Genomic DNA, 22,215 nt, shown 5'->3' with positions numbered 1-22,215 from the left:
TATACAAATTTGCTACCCGGTTTCTCCAATTGCATTTACCGTGCATCAGTTTTACACTATCACTTTAAATCGATTTACAACAACATGTAGCTCTTGTAACAAGGCTAATGTGCTCGGATTTAGGATTTAAACTCTTGGGGTTCAACCTTTCAATTTTTTAGCATTAAATCACTATATGTCTAAAGTTATGAGTTCATATCTATTATTTATTATAAATTTAGTAAATTTTTACTTATAAATTTGTACACCGCATCGAAAGTTTGAAGTTCAATTGAACTCAAATTATAATGCTTCATTCGCCCCTGAATGTGCTATAAGCGGTCAAATTGTATTGATAGCGTAAATATTCTTTATACTGTCGGTGTATATGACTTGAAGTTAAACTTTTTTGATACACTTGTGGCAAACAGATGTAGGTTTTTGGTGGGAGTATTCTAATTTTGATTACTAACTTGACCACAAAAATATTTCAAGTAGCATCAAACGACGCAGTCAATGAAATTGGAGTCTTTTCTTCAGTTAAGCAGCCTAGCTAAAACTGGATTACTATCCAGGCCATTTGACACCATATGAATGCATCTGAGGTTAACTCATTCATCCCAAAAATTGGTATAGCCAAATTTAAATATTCCAACATTTAAATTCAAATTTATTTAGTAATAATAAATGGCCAAAGTTGCTTTTACTCCAAATCCGAAATTAGAAATTATTGCATCAGCAATGAGTAAGTAAGTGCACAAAGATCCAATAATTTTCAATAGGCCCTTGTTTTGTATATACCAGTAAACTGAAATAGGCAATTTGCAGGATTACTCTTAGCTGGGGTGGTTTTAACTTTTGGAGAATTTCAGCTTAAGACAGAATTTACCCATGCAAATTCGGCAGAATTTGGGCCTTAAAGGCAGAATTTGCCTTCGCTGGGGTGGTCTTTAATTTTTGGTCCTCAAAATGGTGGTCTTTAACTTTTGCAGAATTTCAGCTTAAGGCAGAGTTTGCCCATGCAAATTCGGCAGAATTTGGGCCTTAAAGGCAGAATTTGCACATGGCTAGAATTAGCAAATTTCAGCCTTGCGATTTTTTTTTTCCTGAGCTGGAATTCGAATCTATAACCTCGGGGTATTAGGCGAAGGGCAAAACTTAAAACCACCAATTTGAAGGGCAAAAATTAAAGATCACTCCAAACGAAGAGTAATCCGCGCAAAAAAAAAAAAAAAAAAAAACTAATTGAAATACTCTATGCAAAAAGGTTGGCCTTTTTTGTCCTAAACCTAAAAATTGAGGGGTCATTTGGTAGCTGGTTAAAATTATGCAGAGATTAGTCATGAAGGAATATATGTATTATTTTTATGTAAAATTTAGTTATTCCATCTTCTATCTTGCATTAAATAATAAATATATATTTTTTTATAACTTATACATGTATTAGTTATACAAATTTTTAAATTGCAACCAAACACCATATTAGATGTGTTGAATTTTATTCATACTAAAAGAATGCAACTAAATATGATATTACTTATCCATAATTTAATACATGAATAAATTAGCTCCGGCTACCAAATGACCCCTAACTGTATAAAGAGATCAACTTTTTGTACATATCTACTTTGCACAGTTAGTTTTTAAGTTTTGAACCAAAATGTCAACTCTTTGTATACTCTGCATTTCATAATAAATGATTTTTTAAGCTTATGCACGCCTTTTTTTAAGCTCATGCACACCAAAAAGTGATAAGCGACTCCTAAACTTGTTCATAAATTCCTCATAGCCACCTCAAAATCACTTTGAATTTGAACCATTTAAATACTTTTGCTCACATGGCAAAATGTTCACACGCGCGTAAGAAGCTTTTTTTTGCCCAAGTTTCCTTTTTTTTTTTTTTTTTTTTTTTTTTTTTTTTGTCTTCTTCTTCATTGGGTATTATCTCCTTACCACACTCTACTGCCACTCCGTCACCGTCGCCACCATCATCCACCGCTCCTTCCCCCTTCTTCGTGAGAGGCATCTAATCAAGCCTTAAAAAAAAAATCTTGTTATTTCCTCTGTCCAGTCATATTCTCAGGGATTCAGGTATGATTCTTATCTAGTTTTCTTATTCTTCTCTTTATCTTATTCCTCTGTCCACTCCTTGTATCAATGGGTTTCTCAAGATGGATAAAAGAAGAGAAACCGATTGGTTGAATGAAGAATAAGGGCTAGAAGATTTGGGGACGGTGGGCTATGGAAGTTCCGTTGCAGCTTGCAGGGAAGGGTTTGGTGGGTGGGGTGGGTAGGTTTTTTATTATTAAAATATTTTCTTAATTAGTTAATGGATTTTAAATATTTTTTTCTTACAATTAATTTCTTAATAATTCTTTTGGACCCCAATGCCACATGTCACTTTTTAATTAGTCTGTTTGCACATCATCATGAGTGGACTACACTCTTTATATTTTTTTCTGATTGTCAAAAAGGTGTTTATGTGGTACAAATTCATAGTAGTTTAGGTATTAAATTGGAATAATCTTAGGTTTAGATAGTCACGAGGAATATGTGGAAAAGTTTAGGGCTATCTATGACTTTTGCCCCTAACTGTATAAAGAGATCAACTTTTTGTATCGATCTACTTTGCACTGTTAGTTTTTAAGTTTTGAACCAATAAGTGATTTTTTAAGCTCATGCACACCCTTAAGAAATTGATCACTCCTAAAAAAGTAAGAGCATTTTTACTAACTTACTTCTAATTAAGTTTTACTACTTTCTAAAAAAAGAAAAGATAGTTAGGGCCTGTTTGGAAAGCCACCCATATAATTGAAATTGGATGTAAATACACTGTTTGACATGTTTGTTAAGCCAAGTAATTACATTCTTAGAAGGAAATTGAGTGTAATTGGAGGGGTGTAATTACACTCTCCAATTCTAGGGGAGTTGAGAATTGGGTGTAATTACACTGATAATTATTACATGCCTAGCTTTTTAGATATCTTTTTTCGGTCAAATATTATTTCATCCGGAAAACAAAAGGCCATATCATCTCTTTCCAACCTCCAGGTAAGATCTTTTCTTTCCCCTTTTTTGTTTCATATATTTGATTTCTTGGTAGCTAACTCCTACATGTTCCTGAAGAATAGAATACAAGAACTAAAATTTTCTCTAATTTCTGATAATAATATAAGAAATAATTTTTATAAAATATTAAAATTTATTTACCTAAGCCTAGTCTCAAGTAGATTATTATCTGATAAAAAATATGTTGATGAGATATCTCAGTACAACCTATGTACATTCTTTTTCTTTTTTTCTTTTAGCATAGGTATGCTCTACAAACATTCTTTAGCTCTAAAATTAGCAAGATCCTCACTGTTCTTACGATGCTATATGACGTTGGATGATATTAGGGGAAAGCTTGATTTAATTTTAATTGATTACAGTGAGGTGAGCTTTTGGTTGAATGCATTCTTTGTATTTTAAATTATTAGCTTCTATACAGAGTCTTGATGGTGCAAATGTCAAATGGGTTAAGCTAGAGTACAAAAGGGGAACTTATTTTGAATACCTCACAATATTACTATTATATATAAGAGCAAATGTGGGGACTTTTGTAGTCCTCACAATAATTTCTCAATTTTTTAAAAACTTTTTAATTACTTTTAGGTCCTAATCTTATTTATTTAAGTCAAATTTTTTATATTTTGTTTTTAAAGTCTACTTTTCAAAAGCTATCGAACCTGGGGGCTTTTGTAGTCCTCACAATAATTTCCAATTTTTTTTAAAACTTTTTAATTAATTACTTTTAGGTCCTAATCTTATTTATTTAAGTCAATTTTTTTGTTTTTTGTTTTTTAAGGTCTACTTTTGAAAAGCTATCGAACCTCCTACCTCATTTTTCATGTTCTTTGGTTTTCTGGTTGGTGCTCGATATCCGCATTTGAGCCCAATTAATCCAGATAATTCGCACTGTGTCGCGCCTATTCGGGGGGAGCGCTTCCTCCAATGATTTTTTTCCATATCCATGTTCGAACCCCTAATCCCTAATTAAGAGAGGAACAACTCTATCCGCTGCACAAGTTAAATTATGTATTTGTCTTAAAAGTTCATTAACTATGTATAGATTATTATATTTCTTTAGTTAAAATATCTACTTTTATATCTTGAGTAAGCCCGGGCCTCACATAACTAGTATATATATATATATAGTAAAACTTATTTATACGTTAATCTGTTTTTTTTTTTAGCTTAGCTGTGTAATTACATTTGTCCAACCAAACAGTACAGAGAGAATTGCACTGTAATTACGCTCTGACAAACAAATAGTTCATTGTAATTACTATGCTGTGTAATTACTAGGCTGTGTAATTACCACCCTAGTAATTACACCAATTCCAATTACTAGGTGGCTTTCCAAACAGACTCTTAGTGAATCTTGACTAGTTAAATAAGGATAATCTTGAAAGAATCTGTTTAAAGTCTTCTTGAAATCCTAAAATATCACTTATTTTGAAAAAAATTAGAATGCCTGAAACACCACTTATTATGGAGCGGAGGGAGTATATATTAAGTATCATTTCAGCCAACTAGAATATGTCGAAGGACTGAAATAGTCCAAGCCCTATACATTAAGGACCATTTTGATCATCTCATCAAAATCTGACCATAGAAATTTGAAAAAAAAAAATTGAAAAAGGAAAATCTGACTGAAAAATTCGGAATTGGAGCAAAAGGTGTGTAGTGCCAATTTTGTTGATAAAGAAGAACGATTAAACACTTTCATATACTAAGTATTCGAAAAATAGGTCAGTGATTTTTCTTTTTCTTTTTCAGTTCTGAAATTTTGAAATGTGTTCATATTTTTGTTGTCAGTTTAATTTGTTGATGTTACCATGACTATAGATGTTCAGCATGCCTTTGTTGATATTTTATGCTATTACGATTCAAGTGTCAATCCCTAAGGATTCTCTTGTTTATGCCTAAAATTAGGATTTAGTTGCTAATAAAAAATGGACTTGTATTACCCGTAAGGGTGGCTCAATTGGTTGAGCATGAGGTTTTCATAATGGAGGTCTCAAGTTCAACCCCCTGTCTACGACAACAGGGGATTTACCTTCTGGGTCCAGCTCGTCGCACGGGGCTTGCCTAGTGCGATTATCTCTCCCGTGTGGTTTGCAAGCTATTGTACAGGAGCTGGATTTACCCTGTGCGCAGCCGGAGGGTAGCGGCTGCGGGTTCCCATGTCATCAAAAAAGAAAATGAAAATGGACTTGTATTGATGATTTAGGCAGAGTTTTGGTTATGGGTGTGTTCGCTAGGAAGGAAAAATGTTTTCGGTGGGTTTCTTACTTATTTTCGTGTGTTCAGTATGTAAGCAGAAATTATTATCCTAAAGGGATTTGTATATAATCTAAACAAATACTATATGGGGTAGGTGTGGGGTTGTGGGTCTGGGTGGGTGGTAGGGGTGTGGTGGGGTTGGGTGAGTGGGGGTGGTGGAGGTGGGGCCGTGGGGGTGGAGGTGGGTTTGGGTGAGTGGGGTTGGTGGGTTGTGGGTGGTGGGGTGGGGTGGGGATGAAGATGAGGTGAGTTCAAGGGTGGGGAGGAGACGGTGGGGACTTGTTTTCCCTATTTCCATTAGGGAAGTCATTTTCCTTATTTTTAAGGAACTTATTTTCGCAAAGAAAACGTTTTTAAAAAATTTGACAAACCGAACATGAGAAAATTGGAAAATCCATACCGAACACACCCTATATCTATCTTATCCACTTATATATAACATTGAATTTTGTTCGACACCGTTAACAGGATAGAGCCTAGCTTAACTTGCAGTTCATGACGCAATGGAGCATCTTAGACAAGATGAAATTGAGGATTTGGCATTGTCCGCTCCAGCTGTTGACTCCATAGATATTGCTGGAAGCAATGGCTTTGGCTATAACATAGAGTTCATCTAGCTACGTCTTGTGTTTGGATTCATAAAAACGTGATAATAGTATTACTTAATACTTATTGACTATATATGTTTGAATGATTCTATGAAAAAATTTGTCTAGGAAACCATTATTCTTTAGGGTTTTATGTCTTAGAGATCCTTAACAGTGTTCTGTTTCTAGATATTAGAAGATCAAGTTTAAGGTTCGCTTTTATTTGGACTTGTTTATGAAGTAGTAACTGCATGATTTAAGATAACTTGCTTCTTGCTCTTTTTGACTGAAACCTAAGTGTAAAGCCATATCCCACACTGAGCAATCATAACTACAGACAATGTCTATAGGTTTGGTAATTCTTACTATGTAGGATGATAAGAATGTTATACCTTCAATTTTGGTAAAAAAAAAATAAAAAATGTAAATATGCTTATTACGAGTTTCGGTTCAGAAATGATATTCTGTTGCCTCATTCTCTAGCTAATTTGACAAATATATCTGTAAGGATCTTCTGTTATATTGGAGGAATACTGAAACCATGTTAATCTTCTGATAGATTTAAGCTTAAATTAGATCTCTTTTACATCCTTATAATTAAAAAGGATGAAGGAACTTAAGGTAAGTTTTTAGTCCCTCCCAGCTCAACTTGTTACCACATGAGAGGAATTTGTATAAGATGCTTTACCATGACATGTTTTCATAAGTTATACAGGTACTGATTAAGAAGTTTAAAGTTGCTTATTTTTTTGAGACCTTTAAGCAATATACATTTATGAAGTTATGTTGAGGAATTTTGACTTGAGTTCATCTTTTACTGTTACTTGTAAAAGCATGCCGTAGGGTATTACCATGACTTATAAATCATTCATTTTATGACTTCAGATAGAAATGGAGGTGTCCATGTGAAAAGCACATATTTGGATGATTCTAATATTCTATGAAAAGTTTGTTTAGGAATCATGTTCTATGAAACCATTATTCTTTGGGATTTCATGGCTTAGAGATCTTTAACAAACGTTCTGTTGTGGATATTAGATCATGTTTAAAGTTCGCTTTTATTTGAACCTGTTTATGAAGTAGTAACTGCATGATTTTAAGATATGTTAAGACCCTGTTTTAGCGTGTTTCTTGCACCTTTTGACTGAAACCTAGATGTAAAGCCACATCCGACACTGAGCGATCATAACTAGAGATTCTTACTCGACTTGCAGACATGACAATGGAGAGCACAAAAACCCAGAAAATTGAAAGAATTGTTTGTTTAATTTAACAATTTTATATCCATCAAAATGTAAGAAAATGTGGAACACGAAAAATCCAGATAAATCATCAAAAAAGGCTGATGGTGATTACTGTTAACTGTTTGTAACTTCCTTTTACATGGGGAGGAGAGGAACGATGTTTGTTGCAGTTAACTGTTTGCAGCTTCTTGATCCTTTTGGGTTGCTGGTTTTAAATATTGTACATTTGGATTGATTCTGAGAAGGAAAACAAATCTACCTCATTTAATATTTATGAAAGACAAAAAATGAAAATAATAGACTTTACTGTCAGATATAGTCGTTTGTTTCTGTTATGTATTTATCATGAGCCAAAACATATTGTTGGACATCACACTGACATATTACTTGGTTGTATTTTTTGCATGCTACTGTCAACTTCTATTAATGAATATCAAACTTTTCCCAGGAAACTAGGAGCGGACGCAATGGGACTTCTCAGCATTATTCGAAAGATCAAGCGAAAGGAAAAGGAAATGCGCATCCTTATGGTGTAAGTCTACAAGCTAACACACTAACACGGGGCATGTGAGATTTTTGCAGACATAGAGTGTTTATTTACTATTCGGTTAATTCTGTTTATTCTATAGGGGTCTTGACAACTCTGGTAAGACAACGATTGTTCTAAAAATAAATGGGGAAGACACGAGTGTCATCAGTCCGACTCTTGGCTTCAACATCAAAACCATCACGTATCAGAAGTATGGTTTCTCTGTTTCCTTTCTCTATTTTGTTTCTCAGATTTGCATGCCGCTGTCCTGCTCCAGTAATATGTTGGTTCTTGTTTGTTGATATTACTCAGTTAACTGTAACCTGCACGTCGAAGATGTACTTTGTCAGGCAACGGTTATGTGGTTATCTGAATATTTAGATTATTTTATTCCATAAGATTTGAGTCATTTAAAGATACTACACTTCGTCAGAGAGCTGGAGACCTTCCTGGGCTCAAGAATACATGCCATCCATTTCAGCAGAAGAGAATCAGTGGTTGCAAAGGCCTTTTCATGAAGAAGAAATTTTGGGGGTAATTACAGACTGTAACGGGGACAAGGCTCCCGGCCCGGATGGTTTCACTATGGAATTTTACAAAAAATGTTGGAACACTGTAAAGTCTGATCTCATTGCAAGAGTCAACTTTTTTCACACTCAAGAAAGATTTGAGAAAAGTTTGAACGCATCCTATATTGCTCTAATTTCCAAGAAGAACGGAACAAAGGAATTGAAAGATTTTAGACCAATAAGCCTAATTGGTAGTTTCTACAAGGTGCTGTCTAAACTACTGGCCAACAGGCTTATAATTGTGATGGATAAACTAGTGTCGACTTCTCAAATGGCGTTCGTAAGGGGTAGACAAATAGTGGATGCCGCACTAATTGCGAATGAATGTATAGACTCCAGAGTGAAGCAAAGGAAGTTGGGAATCTTATGTAAGCTAGACATCGAGAAAGCTTTCGACAATGTGCATTGGGATTTCCTCTAAGACATGCTAAAGTTGATGGGGTTTGGAGGAAAATGGATAAAATGGATATCCTACTGTATTTCAACAGTAAAATTATCCATCATCATAAATGGCTCTCCTAAGGGTTTCTTCGCCACTCAAAAGGGCCTAAGACAGGGCGACCCTCTGTCCCCCTTCTTATTCACTTTGGTTATGGAAGGCTTGAGCAGGATGCTTGTAACAGCTGGACAACACTGGTCGATTAAGGGTTTTAACCCCTGTATCAGAAATCAGGGGGAGCTGGAAATCACTCATCTTCTATATGCCGATGATTCTTTAATCTTTTGCGAACCAGAAAGGGAGCAAATTTATCATCTAAAACTGATTCGTTTGCTCTTCGAAGCAGTGTCCGGTCTCCATATAAACTCCACAAGGAGTGTTATTTATCTGGTCAATGAAATACCCAGCATCCAGGAAGTTGCAGACATCATTGGCTGTAAAGTTGGAGTCTTTCCAGCTACATATCTAGGCCTACCCCTTGGATCCAAAGCAAAAGCTGTAACAATATGGAATGATATAGTAGAACGCTGTGAAGAGAAATTGTCTAGCTGGAAAGGGAAGTATCTTTCTTTGGGAGGCAGAGTTGTTTTGATCAATAGCGTGCTCGACTCATTACCCACCTACACTATGTCCTTGTTTCCTTTACCAGCTGATGTAGCTAAAAGACTGGATAAAATTCGAAGGGATTTTTTTGTGGGAAGGTAACATGGAACATAAAGCTTTTCATCTGGTGAAATGGGAGGTCGTTTCCCAAGACAGGAAAGTTGGGGGCCTCGGGATAAAAAATCTGAAACATCAGAACATCAGCTTAATGCAAAAGTGGCTCTGGAGGTTTAGTCAAGAGGAAGAAGCACTATGGAGGAATGTTATTAGTGCAAAATACGGTCTCCTTAATCCCTGGACTACCAAACTACCATCTTTTTTTTTTGATAAAGTAAGTAATTTCATTGCTGGCATCAAGTAGATGCATAGTAGTTACAGAAGTAGAGTAGCAAAAGGAACTTATCATCTCCAGTACATGTCTAGTTAAGAGCTAAGGAGTTGATAAAGTTCATAAAGGTAACAGGGGAATCTATTGGGGACAAGTAAACCCAACTATACAAAAACATAAGGCATTTAGCTTTTAAAGATTGGAATGAAGTTGATATTCCATCAAAGCATCTCCTATTCCTTTCATTCCAGATGCTCCAAAAAATAGCAGCAGGTATCATCTTCCAGATTCTCTTGATGGTGCTATCAACTTTCCAGTAACTCCAGCTTTCAAAGACATCCCTGATACTCTGTGGCATGATCCAATTGAGTCCAAAAATTGTAATAAACATATTCCATAACTCTGTTGCCACTGGACAATGTATGAAAAGGTGGTTGTGTGATTCTGCTACCTTCAAACACATATAGCACCTATTTGCCAGATGAAAATTCCTTCTGGCTAGGTTATCTTGGGTCAAGCATGCTTCATGTAGTGCTGTCCAGCTGAAACAACTAATTTTAGGAGGTAATTTGACTTTCCAAATAAGCTTCCAAGGCCAATGAGCTGTGATTGCATTCTGAGGGCCAAGGAGTTTATATGCAACCTTAACTGAAAATTCCCCCTTTCTTCTATTCCCCCATTTTAGTTGGTCTGGCACCAGGTTGTTGATTGTGGCATTATGAAGTGCTGCTAAAAGGTTGATCAGTTCTTCCATCTCCCAGTCCTGAATGTTCCTTCTTATGTTGAGGTTCCATGTGTTTCCATCTCTGTGTTGGTGAATTGTAGCATCTGGTTCATTGGCTATCTGAAAAATGTTGGGGTATGAAACCTTAAGAGGGGTGTTGCCCAACCACTTATCTCTCCAAAAACTGATGTGCTGGCCATTCCCTACTACCAGATGTTTGTGCTGAGAGAACACATCCCATAGTTTGCTTATGCTCTTCCAGCAACCAACCCCATAAGGTTCATTTGAGACTTTTGAACACCAGTGGTTCAAGGCTCCATGTTTGGCAATAATGACATCCTTCCATAGGCACTGATCCTCTCGTGTGTATCTCCATAGCCACTTCATTAGTAAACATTTATTGTGTAGTGCAAGGTCTTTGATGCCCAGGCCTCCCAGATCCTTTGGCAGCAAGACTTTATCCCACTTGACCAAATGAAATTTGTGAGTGGTGTTGTTCCCTTCCCATAGAAAGTTCCTTCTAATTTTGTCCAGCTGTTCCAAAGCCTTACTGGTGATAGGATGGAGTGACATACTATAGGTTGGTATGCTATCAAGCACACTATTGATTAATGTTAGTCTGCCACCCATTGAAAGGTATTGCATCTGCCAAGAAGCAAGCCTCTTTTCAAACTTTTCTATGACTCCACTCCAAATGCCCTCTGCCTTGAATTTAGCACCTAGTGGTAAACCCAAGTATGTGGTAGGAAAAGTTCCAGTACTACACCCTAATATGCTTGCCAGTTCTTCAATGTTCAGCACCTCATTAACAGGGTAGATTACACTTTTGAGCATGTTAATGTGAAGCCCTGAGACTGCTTCAAAGATGAGCAATGTGAGATTTAGATACCGGACCTGTTCTTTGTCAGCCTCACAAAAAATCAAAGTGTCATCTGCATAAAGTAGATGTGAAATGTTAACTGCTCTGTTCCTTCCTATATCAAAACCTCTCAGCCACTGCAATTCCTTAGCTTTATCCAGCATTTTGCTTAGCCCTTCCATAGCTAGAATGAACAGAAAAGGTGATAGGGGATCACCTTGTCTTAGGCCTCTGTGTGGGGAGAAGAAACCTACTGGACTCCTATTGATTAGGACTGAATACTTCACAGTAGTGATGTTGAATTGAATCCATTTTATCCACCTATCACCAAACCCCATCTGCCTGAGTATAGCTATGAGGTAAGACCAATTCAATTGATCAAAAGCTTTCTCCACATCTAATTTGCATAATAGTCCAGCTCTCCTTTGTTTCAATCGCCAATCAAGCACCTCATTTGCTATGAGTGAGGCATCTGTGATCTGCCTTCCTTTTGTGAAAGCATTCTGTTGGTTTGAAACTAGTTTTCCCATCACTCTTTTCAGCCTCTCTGCAAGAACCTTTGCTATGATTTTGTATGTGCTCCCAATCAAACTAATTGGCCTATAGTCCTTGAGCTCCATTGCCCCTTTCCTCTTGGGAATAAGTGCTATGAATGAGGCATTGCAGGACTTAACCATCCAGCAATGTTGGTGGTAATACTGCATAGCTGCTAGCAAATCTGCCTTAATAAATTCCCAAGAGCACTGGTAGAAAGCCATAGTGTAACCATCAGGTCCTGGCGCTTTATCAGGAGCACTAGACTTGATTGCTGCTAATACTTCCTCTTCTTCAAAGGCTGCTTCTAGAGTGTTGCTTTCTTCTGTATTGATGGATGCAATTCCATCAAAGTTGGCAGCTGGCCTCCAGTTTTCCTGTTCAGTATACAGTCTTTCAAAGAATTCCAGTGTCTTCCTTTTAATTGTCTCCTTATCTTCAATAATGACATTGTCCACCAGTAGTTTGTCTATGCTGTTGGACCTCCTGTTTGAGTTAGCAATCCTTTGAAAATATTTAGTGTTTCTGTCACCTTCCTTGAGCCAAAGACATCTGGACTTCTGCCTCCATGAGATCTCCTCTATTTTGGCCAGCTGCTGTATCTCGACTTTCAAATTTGTCATTTGACTAGCCTCAGCCACACTCAATTGCCTGCCCTCTGTGTTCTGTTCAAGTAACATCAGCTCATCTAGTGCTCTGCCTTTCCTAATCTCCAACTTCCCGAATTCTTCCTTGTTCCAATTAGTGATATCCTTCTTTAGGCTCTTCAATTTTTGCATAAGAATGAAGTCTGGCCTTCCATTCAAATTGTAGCTCTGCCACCAAGTCTTCAATTTATCTAGAAAGCCATCTACTTCCAGCCACATGTTTTCAAATTTAAAATAGGAGGGAGTAGCATCCCAGTCCCCACTTTCCAGCAAAATTGGTTTATGGTCTGAGATCACCTTGGGCATTGCGATCTGTCTCACATCTTTGAAAGAATCACTCCATTCTGGTGAGATGAGGAATCTATCGATTCTGGCTGCTTGTTGATTGTTGTCTCCTCTGGACCAAGTATATTGGGCACCCTGTAATGGAAAATCAATGATCTCAAGGTCTTGAATTGTATCTGAGAATGTCTCCATTGCTCTTGATCTCCTCGTGCAATTGAATCTTTCACTTTCAAATCTGCAGACATTAAAGTCACCCCCTAGGACCCACTGGTTCTCCCATAATCCCCTTATCCCTGCTAGTTCATCCCACATCTCCTCTCTTTCCGGATTTGTATGTGGCCCATAGATGCCAGTGAAGCACCACCTGAAGTTCTCAATTGTACTCTCAAGCATGCAAGTAATTGTGAAGCAGCCCTGATGTGAGTCTACTTTCACCCATCTCCTTTTATCCCAGATCACTATCATACCCCCCTTTGTGCCGATTGCTTCAAGTTCCACCCAATCAGCCCATCTATTACCCCATAGCTGCTGAACTATATTGCTATTGATGCCTTGGATTTTTGTTTCTTGCAAACAGACCAAGTCGACCTTCCACTTTTGAATGAGGGATTTTATAGTGTTCCTCTTCGCATCCTCATTCAACCCCCTTACATTCCAACTTAGGATTTTTAAATTCATCCAGACAGAGATTTGCACTGCCTACCCCTGTTCCCACTATTTTGTTGTTCCTTTTTGTCATAATTAATCCCACAAATTAATCTTTTCCTCTCCCCTTCTCCTCTGTTTTTCTTCTCCTTCCCTGGCCTCTGCTGGTTTAGTTCCTGTTCAAGGATTTGTTCCTGCCTTCTTTGTTCCATCCTTAAAATTAAGCCTAAGAGATCATGTTCAAATCCTGCAGCATTAACTCCAAATGCTTTGCAAGCCTTGGCCATTGTGAGTTTTGTCCATTTTGAAGTTTCAATGACAGTTGGATTGTCAATCACCTGAGACCTGGGACCACCTTCACACCATGTTAATGGTAGTGCTTCCCTTATTATTTGAGAAGAAAATTCTGCATCTGAGCAAGAGAAAGGAACAATATCTTTACTTGGTAGATGTTGTCGCAGTGGTCTGTGTATTCTCTCTTGAGGGATTCTTTCATCATCGGCATCTGATTGTCCTTCTTCTTTTCTCTGCTCTACAGGATTTAATGGGGGGTTTTGCATAGGACTATCAAAGTCGCTGGAGTCTATATAATTGGATAGAGCATTGAATCTATTTGATGGGCTGGGCTCCTTAACTTGCCAGATGGTTTTAATATTAAAAAGTTTGGCCTCTCTTAAAGTCCTTGCTCTTCCCTTCTTAAAATTCTTGTTATTTGGGCCTGGTTTATAAAACTCCTTGTCAGCTTCCAAGCCCAAATTGCCATGAGTGTGGTTTGGCCCATTACATGTTGAACAGCTGGCTTCTGCCACTATCTCCCTTTTATCTGTTGGATAAAACTCTGCGTCCTTCTCCCTTGTATCTGTTGGACAAAGCCCTCTGTCACTTTTCAAATTAAAGCTGTTTTGTTGTACTTCCTTGCTTGATATGAGGTTCAATGTGTCAGCTTTCTCCATCACCTTTCTTATGTCATTGCTAGGGTTTTTTCCGGCGAGTCTGATGGAGGTGTGCAAGTCCTCCATGATCGAAATTTCAAAGACCCAACCCTCTTTAAGCAACTCAATGGACCTCGGAATTTCCTCCTTGTTCTTCCCCACACAGATTCGAGCCCATAGAAGGTGGGTTCTGTGTTTGGTATCCTCATCGATTCCGACATAACCTCCACATTTATCTCCGATGAATTTGAAGGTTTCTAATGACCATGCATGAAGTGGGATGCCGAAAACCTTGACCCATTTTTGCTCTGCCCTCTTTGATGTTAACTTTGAACCGGCCACCGGTGACCACCATTCAAGGGTTAGCCTTCTGCCTTTCCAGAACCAGTTCCCTGCTTTGACCCTGCTTGCCTCTAGCCTGGATGGAAGCTCAAATAGAAATTGATTGTGATTAATGGGAGTGATTTTTAGCCCTGCTGTGACTTGCCACCTGCCCACGAACCACTTTTGTATTGTCTCTGCATTAGGACTTGTATTAAATGCATCATTAAATTCGCCTACAAGACATCTGGAGAGAAAATCCTCACTGCTGGCTTGCCCTGTTTCAGTGCTGTCAGTGTTTGGCCATTTTTGGATTCTAGCAGCCTCCATGAATGACTTGGCCTGTACATCTGCTAAGTGGAATCTTGGATCCACATGTGGACCTAAGAATCTTTGAATCCTCCCTGCTATTCCATCCCAGCCTTTATTGTAACTGCTTTCCGGAATGATGACTGAAGCCCTTTTGTCCCCTAGAATAGTTTCGATTCTCACGAAACGTCCGTAGCTGTTGAAATTTTGTATCGCCCTGAAGGAATATGCCTGTACTTTCCTTCCCCATCTTCTGCATTTGTTACCTCTCTGCAAAGAAGCCTGTTTCAGTGCTTCGCAAACCCAACGGAGATTGTCCTTGTCTATTCTGATGCTGCTTGTGAATCTTTTACTGCTTTCTGTTAAGGTGAACCATGAATCCCCACTGCTAATTAATCTAAAGAACTTCCCACTCGACCACCATCGCAGCATTGTTTTTAGTTAGTGTTCACTGTCAGTTTGAACCCTCACATGGAATTGTTTAATGGTGCGTTGTTCAGAACCAAATATAGAAGAAGCATTAAAGAGCTTACGGAAAAAGAAAAAAAAAAAAAACTTCTCTGGTATATGGCGACACATCAGAGTACATTGGCACTCTTTCTATTCAAGTTGGAATTGGTAGAAAGATAAAGTTCTGGTCGGATATTTGGCTCGGGCACTCTCCATTAAAAGGGCAATTTCTAGTACTATTCAACTTAGCACAACATCTCGATGCCACTGTCTCGGATTACTGGTCAGAGCATGGCTGGAACCTCACTTTTAGACGCAATATGAATGACTGGGAGTTTGACAGTGTGTCCTCCCTATTGCTTCAGCTACATGGCCAAAGCCTGGTCCAGTCAAAAGCTAATAATTTAATACGGAAAAGAGATGGAAAGGGGAAATTCGAGGGTAGAATCTGTTACCAGAACTTGATGAGATCATCAAACAACATTCCTAACTGGCCTTGGAGAATCATCTGGAGAAATAAGGCACCTTTGAAGGTCGATTGCTTTTTGTGGCTGGTGGCACACGGGGCAGTTTTAACTCATGACAATCTTCAGAAAAGAGGGATTACAATCTGCAGCAGATGTCTATTGTGTGAGAAGGAAGGGGAGAGTGTCAATCACCTTTTCTTACATTGCCCCTACACCTCACAAATGTGGTATCTTCTCTTAAATATTTTGGGGGTCAGTTGGGTGATGCCTAAGACTACACTCAAGCTTCTGCAATGCTGGCATGTGAAAGGACTGGGCAAAGGCAAACCAAGAGCTTGGAACACACTGCCTGCCGCCATCTGGTGGTGTATTTGGAAGGAAAGAAACTCGAGAACGTTTCATAGCAGAAAGGAATCTGTAATTAGTTTGAAGCACAGATGCATTTCTTTTCTGTTTTTTTGGTGCAACATGGCAATAGCTAATGATGCAGAAGCCATGGTTGACTTTTTGAGTTCATTACACAACTTGTAAAGAGGCTTTCCTCTGTAAATTCTTGCCAGCAGTTTTGCTGCTTATCAATACAAAATACCCTTTACCAATCAAAAAAAGAAAAAGGTACTCTAGTTGTTTTTACCTTTTTATTGATCTTCTAGGGCCCCTTGGTTTATACCATCAATCAATCGACTATGTTTTAATCCCAAATCAGTTGGGATCAGCTATATGAATCCTCCTTTTTTTATTTAGCTTTGTTTTGGTTATGTTTTAAGTAGTTGGTGGAGTCTCGGATTTATGATGCCAGACATAAAACTTCTGGGCTTCATCAGTGAAGTCCAGAGTCCAGACAAGTAGGTTGGATGAACTTTGGCGAACTAAACAAAGTTACGTAACTTGTATGTCTTTGAGATTACTATCAGATGTGTTTAGATCATTTTAGTAGCTTAAATTTCTTGTGACTGGTCCTAGTTGGAAATGAGATTGTCTTTTTGAAATTTCATAAGTTAATGAGTGTTTTCAAAGGCACGCTTAAAGCATACTTAAGCCCTGAAGCGAGACGCAAAACGTGTTGAGCACTTCGCCTCACTTAGTGGGCGCTCTGCTTAGTAGTCGCATCTAAGTCATACTTTTCCTTGCCGATGAGCGTAATCCTAAAGAGGCGACACTAAACAATGGACATTTCACTTTATCGTAATTCTTTTTCAATTTCTTTGTCCATATATCTGTTATTTCTTGGACTACACATACATATTTGTGTTTTTTCTCCATTTGCGCCTTTCTTCATTGAATTGCGCTTAACGCTCCAACGGACCTTAGAGATTTTCTGCACTTTTCGTTTCTGATAGCACTGAGTTAATCTGGGACTCTGCAGGTATACCCTCAATATATGGGATGTCGGGGGGCAGAAAACAATACGGTCTTATTGGAGAAACTACTTTGAGCAAACTGATGGCTTGGTGTGGGTTGTGGATAGTTCTGATCTGAGAAGGCTAGATGACTGTAGATACGAGCTACATAATCTTCTGAAGGAAGAGGTATATATCATATTTGGTTCTCTTTTCTGTTGCTGAAACTCATCTACTCTGCAAAACTAAAACTCCAAAAACATATGGATTTTTCGGGTGGTTTACTAATCCAATTATCCCTTTTTCTCTTCGACGAACCACTGTCTACGAGTTGCACCAAGTAAAGGGTGCCAACTCGTTTAAAGTTTTCTTGTTTTTATATAGTTACATTCTGTTATGACTTATGAAAGTGAAATTGAAAACTGTAATAGTGAACACAACTGTGAATTTTATTGATTAGTGGAATGGTTACAATCTAAGTACTATTAAAATTGTGAACTTGAACTGACTACAATGGAGATTCTAGATTGATAACCTGCAAGAATGCAAGAAGAATTTGGGGTAAGAATTTAGGAAGAAGAAGATAGAAAGTAGAGAGAGAATTTTTTAGGAGGGAAAGAATTATTCCAAAAATTAGCTGAAGCCAACTGCTTCCAGCTGGGTTTGTTATATGGGCCTGGCTGGAGCATAACTGCCAATTTAATCTGAGCCTTAGGATCCTCTCAGCTATTATTGCTATTATTGTAACGATTGAAGCAGGTGCATATATATATTTGTGGTATAAATCCAATGTCGAGATTGATCTAATAGAGGGTGGTTCGCGGAGTGGCAATTGGTCTGGGCTTATTGTCTTATCTGCTGGCCAAGTATTGCATATGTTCGTGAAAAATCGATGCGTAAGAACAATGGGGTATGGTTTGTATTTCACTTTTGACCCAGGAGGTCACTTTGAAAAGGGAGCGAACACGATTCCTCAAATTCCGAGGTTAGTGAAACCCTTATTTTTGCACATAACTTGTGCGCTGATTGTTGAGACCACGCATCCAATTTATAAGTTCCTTGTTCGTGGACTGCCGGTAGTTGTCAAAGCAGGGGATGGCTTGTTTAGATCTATAGATACCTGGTTAACGGGGAGCCTAATCGATGGTGTGGATGTCTCTAATATGTCCAGGACTATGTTGCTGAATATTACGCCTTTTGATATGTTAGATTGTATGGAGCCAATTGCCGCAGATTTTGTTTCGAGGTTGGACAAGTATGCTTCAAGCAAAGTGGACCAGTTCCATCATGTTGTATTTGAAGAAAGTGACGGCGCTAATCAACATGTTGTGGGGCTTCGTGAACAGTGGAGTGCGGCACCTGAAATGATTGGCCTAGAGAACCAAGCTGTTGGGTTGCATTCCAAGAAAATGCAACATATCGATATTTTACACCAGCACACATGCATCTTCACTGGATATATGACATTATTCTTCCCTATTCCCTCTTGGAGTCCAACATATAGAAGCAAATTAAGCTCGAAGGATGTTCGTCTTATTTTTCTGTTGGTGGAGAAACTTGCACTACACTTTCTACATAAGCAACTAGACAACTTTTGTTGGTCTATGCTTAGCATTAATGAAGAGGAGTGTTGTCTCCTTGCTATGAAATTGAGTAACTTGATTGCTACAACACCTGAAACTCGAGGTCTTCGATATCAAATTCAGTTTGATCCAGGAAGATCCTTCTTGAAGAAGTGCTTTTACTTGGGTGATTCATATCAACAAAAGGTGGACCTTCCTGTTGAGATAACCGTTAAGGAATGGAGCAAAGCTTTCGGATGGAACAGATATTATCCATTCTCCTTGTTACAAGATATAACCAGAGATAATCAACTTCTACGTGCTCAACTTGGCGAACACTTTTTGAAATTTCCTTTTGATCCTGGTTCAAATGTGCTTACTAGCATCTCTAGTAATCCGCTGCTTGGTGTTTACTATGACAATAAAGAGATGAACTATGCAGTCAAGTTGTTTAAAAAAGTACCTCACAAAATTCTTGTTTTCTGCGAAATGGTAATCTCTTGTTATACCAGAGGGTTATGGTGTCATGATTCTGTGAGTGTATTTTCTGATTATTCGGGTGATATCCAGTCCAACAACAGTGAGATTGAAAAGATTCGGCAAAAGTTGGAAGAGAAGTGGTTTGAGCATTAGGTGAAGTTTGTAGATTCAGAATTTGAGTATTATTACTTAGCTGCAAGCAGGAAGGCTTGGCATGTTATGGAAAATAAGTGGCACAGTTATCGGGTAAAATTTGAAGATTCAGCTTCTTGGTGCCATTGCAATTCATGTATAGCTAGTTGCTCAAGGGTGAGATGCCATAGTCAAACACATGAAGCTTTTGATTTGTGTTGTAAATGCTTCATCAGTGACAAATTCGAAATTGGCATGATTCCTTCAGATTTCATCTTTGTCGAAATTGTTGAGGAAGAACTGATGAAGGTGGAGTTTTCCCAATTTTCATATGACCCTGGTGGTAGTCTTTCTCGGGCATATTACTGTCTAATTGCTTATGACAATTTTCATTCCTCAACTGCCACTACCCCTTTGTTGAGTTTCAATAAAGTGCTTGAACTAATCATTGCAGAGGAAAGTTATCTATGTAAGGCCAAATCCAGATCATGTGTCGCTGGAGGTATAGTCCCAAAGGAGCAGAGGCTACAAATAGAAGAAGCTGCTCATAATTTTCAAAGAACAGAGACTATAGATGATATATATATATAGCATTCTTACGTCTTCTCCTTGTTGGTTTCACGTATATTCTTGTGGGTAACAAGTTTCCATTTGATCCCGGAGGCATTAATGTTCCATTTGTTGGTCTTTCACATCAATTCTCATTCGATCCTGGTGGCTTCCTCTTCAGGTCAACACCTTGAGGGCGAGGGTGTTATTCAACAAGGGGATGAGATTGTTTTCAAATTCCAGAATTTCAAGATCATCCTTGAGGTCAAGGATTATTTGAAGCGGCAGGGAATGTAATGACCTGGATATATTGGCATAGTGAAGTATAAAAAAGCGACGAATAGAATTATAACACGTGGGCGCACGAGATTAAGTCTGAGTTAATGAAGGTTAAGGGCTGTGATTGCGTGAGAATCCTATAACTAGACGCTTGAAGGAGCAACAAGGATATCGATCAATTGAGTATTTTCTCACCTCCTTTAATCCTCTTTCTCCCTCTCTTCTCGTCTCCTTCTTCTTCAATCCCTAAATTCTCCTTTTCTCTTCTTCTGTTACGAGTTCAAGTTCATCAATGGAGATTTCTTAGCGCAGTTTATTTTCATTCCATATTAGTAGCTTTATTTGTAACAGAGTTCAGTTTCGCTTAATATAAACCCCAGAAAACTGCCCCGAAATTATTAGTTCGATTTAATTAGTTTAATTTCCGAATTTAAATAGTTGGATCATTACACATTCTCAACTTGTAAGACCTACAGATTTCTGATTTTGGTTCTTACCACAACCATTTAATTTGCACTTCTCCGATGGTCCTTTTACCTAATGAGATATTTGGATCCCAACATTGCTTTGCGTCATGAGCTATGTATTAAATGCAGCATCTTGCTTTAGCGGGACAGATGGCTCTTGTTTCTTCATGTCTTAGGGGATCGAGTTGTGTTCCTCTTTTATAGTGGAGACGCGATGTATGATGTCCAGGCAACATGTGCCCCTGCCCTTGTTAAAATAAAATCCATCCCCCTAAAATAAAATGCTATATATAATACATAGCTCATGATGTAAGACATAGGGGATGGAGATGTTCAAATTGCTTGTTCCTATTTAGCATGGTCTTAGAAGAATGCCTGTTTCAAATGCATCACGGGCTCCAACACTTGAGCATTTCTGGTGAGCCTTGGTATCACTAGTGACAAACAGAATGAGAAAGAAGGAATCGACAAAGTTGAAATTTACCATTGGAAGTGATTTTTACTTAAATGTTATATATGTTCTGTGTCCTTCACAATTCTTTTCTCCTTGGCAGAGGCTATCAGGAGCATCATTATTGATTTTTGCAAATAAGCAGGACATACAAGGAGCTCTTTCTCCAGATGAAATAGCCAAAGTAAGAATGCTTCTTATTATATACCTTAAACTGTGTTGAATGAACATTTAGGTGAAGTTTTTACACTTGGAGCTAGTAAGGATTCTTCCTATGATACCCTTAACAGTTATGTTGGGGGTCAAGCAAGAGCTGTTCTATGGCGTAGTATGATTGCATCAGTAATGTGATTTCTACACTTTGAGAACTCTGAAAATCCAAATAAGAAAACCGAAATACTAAGATCAGGAGAAAATCTTCATCTAGCAGTTTTCAAAGTAGCAACTTTTTTCTGCAGATTCTTGTCTCTTTCTTTTTGCTGTTGTATGTGGCCAATTGTTCATAAAGTTGACATCCACAGAGAGGGGAAATTATTTCTTTCTTCTGATTCAGGTGCTTAATCTGGAGGCTATGGACAATAGCCGGCACTGGAGAATCGTGGGATGTAGCGCATACACCGGGGAAGGTCTACTTGAGGGATTTGATTGGCTGGTACAAGACGTTGCTTCACGAATCTATATGCTTGATTAAGTGAAATTTACATTAAGATTTTGATTCCTGCAAGATGACCTTTTTACACACTGTAGTGTAATACCATTTGGAGTATATTTTTAGTGGATATAAAGATCAAATAGTCATTAAGATATAAAGATCAAATATTCATTAAGGAGCATTTCCCTAGTTGCTGCTCACCTGTGCACTGCTCAAAAGACCATTTATGTACAAATGTTACTGCTAACATCTAGTGTCAAAGTCTGTGCATGAAGCTTAATCATATGGTATAAGCAGTAAAAAAGACTTGTGGGCTTATTCAGTGTAAATACGGATTAGTTGAGCAAAAGCGTTTCAAACATCAGATGATTAAGGGCTCACTTGGATTAGCTGATTAAAAGTAGTTGATAAGCATCAAATGTGTGTTGAAGCTAATTTCTCTAAGTAAGTAGTTGCATGTTTGTATAAAAATATTGAACTGATAATAAATATAAAACAAATATCCCTTCATGTATGTCGTGTAC

At 38.0% G+C, this 22,215-nt stretch overlaps 1 protein-coding gene across 3 annotated transcripts; it reads left to right on the top strand.

Annotated features, from left to right (window-relative positions):
- Positions 1-1,881: 1,881 nt before the first annotated feature.
- On the top strand, positions 1,882-21,891 carry LOC132640533 (ADP-ribosylation factor-like protein 2). 3 transcript variants are annotated; one of them, XM_060357145.1, is made up of 6 exons: positions 1,882-2,070; positions 7,587-7,670; positions 7,768-7,878; positions 17,146-17,308; positions 21,143-21,223; positions 21,593-21,891. In XM_060357145.1, exons 2-6 carry the CDS (start codon positions 7,606-7,608, stop codon positions 21,728-21,730), a joined length of 558 nt encoding a protein of 185 aa, XP_060213128.1. In that variant the 5' UTR covers positions 1,882-2,070; positions 7,587-7,605; the 3' UTR covers positions 21,731-21,891. The 3 variants fall into 3 exon arrangements, with proteins under 3 accessions (XP_060213128.1, XP_060213129.1, XP_060213130.1); XM_060357146.1 differs by lacking the exon at positions 1,882-2,070 and adding an exon at positions 2,876-3,030; XM_060357147.1 differs by lacking the exon at positions 1,882-2,070 and adding an exon at positions 4,589-4,772.
- The last annotated feature ends 324 nt before the right edge of the window (positions 21,892-22,215 follow it).

Source organism: Lycium barbarum, chromosome 5 (genome assembly GCF_019175385.1).
Source record: "Lycium barbarum isolate Lr01 chromosome 5, ASM1917538v2, whole genome shotgun sequence".
Lineage (NCBI taxonomy): Eukaryota > Viridiplantae > Streptophyta > Magnoliopsida > Solanales > Solanaceae > Lycium > Lycium barbarum.
This window is presented reverse-complemented; position numbering and strand designations above follow the sequence as displayed.

Excerpts from the sequence above, each read along its gene's own strand:
- LOC132640533 (XM_060357145.1), top strand. The coding sequence starts at position 7,606 with ATGGGACTTCTCAGCATTATTCGAAAGATCAAGCGAAAGGAAAAGGAA. Across the intron at positions 7,671-7,767 it reads GAAATGCGCATCCTTATGGT|GGGTCTTGACAACTCTGGTA; the intron begins GTAAGTCTACAA and ends TTTATTCTATAG. Across the intron at positions 7,879-17,145 it reads AAAACCATCACGTATCAGAA|GTATACCCTCAATATATGGG; the intron begins GTATGGTTTCTC and ends GGGACTCTGCAG.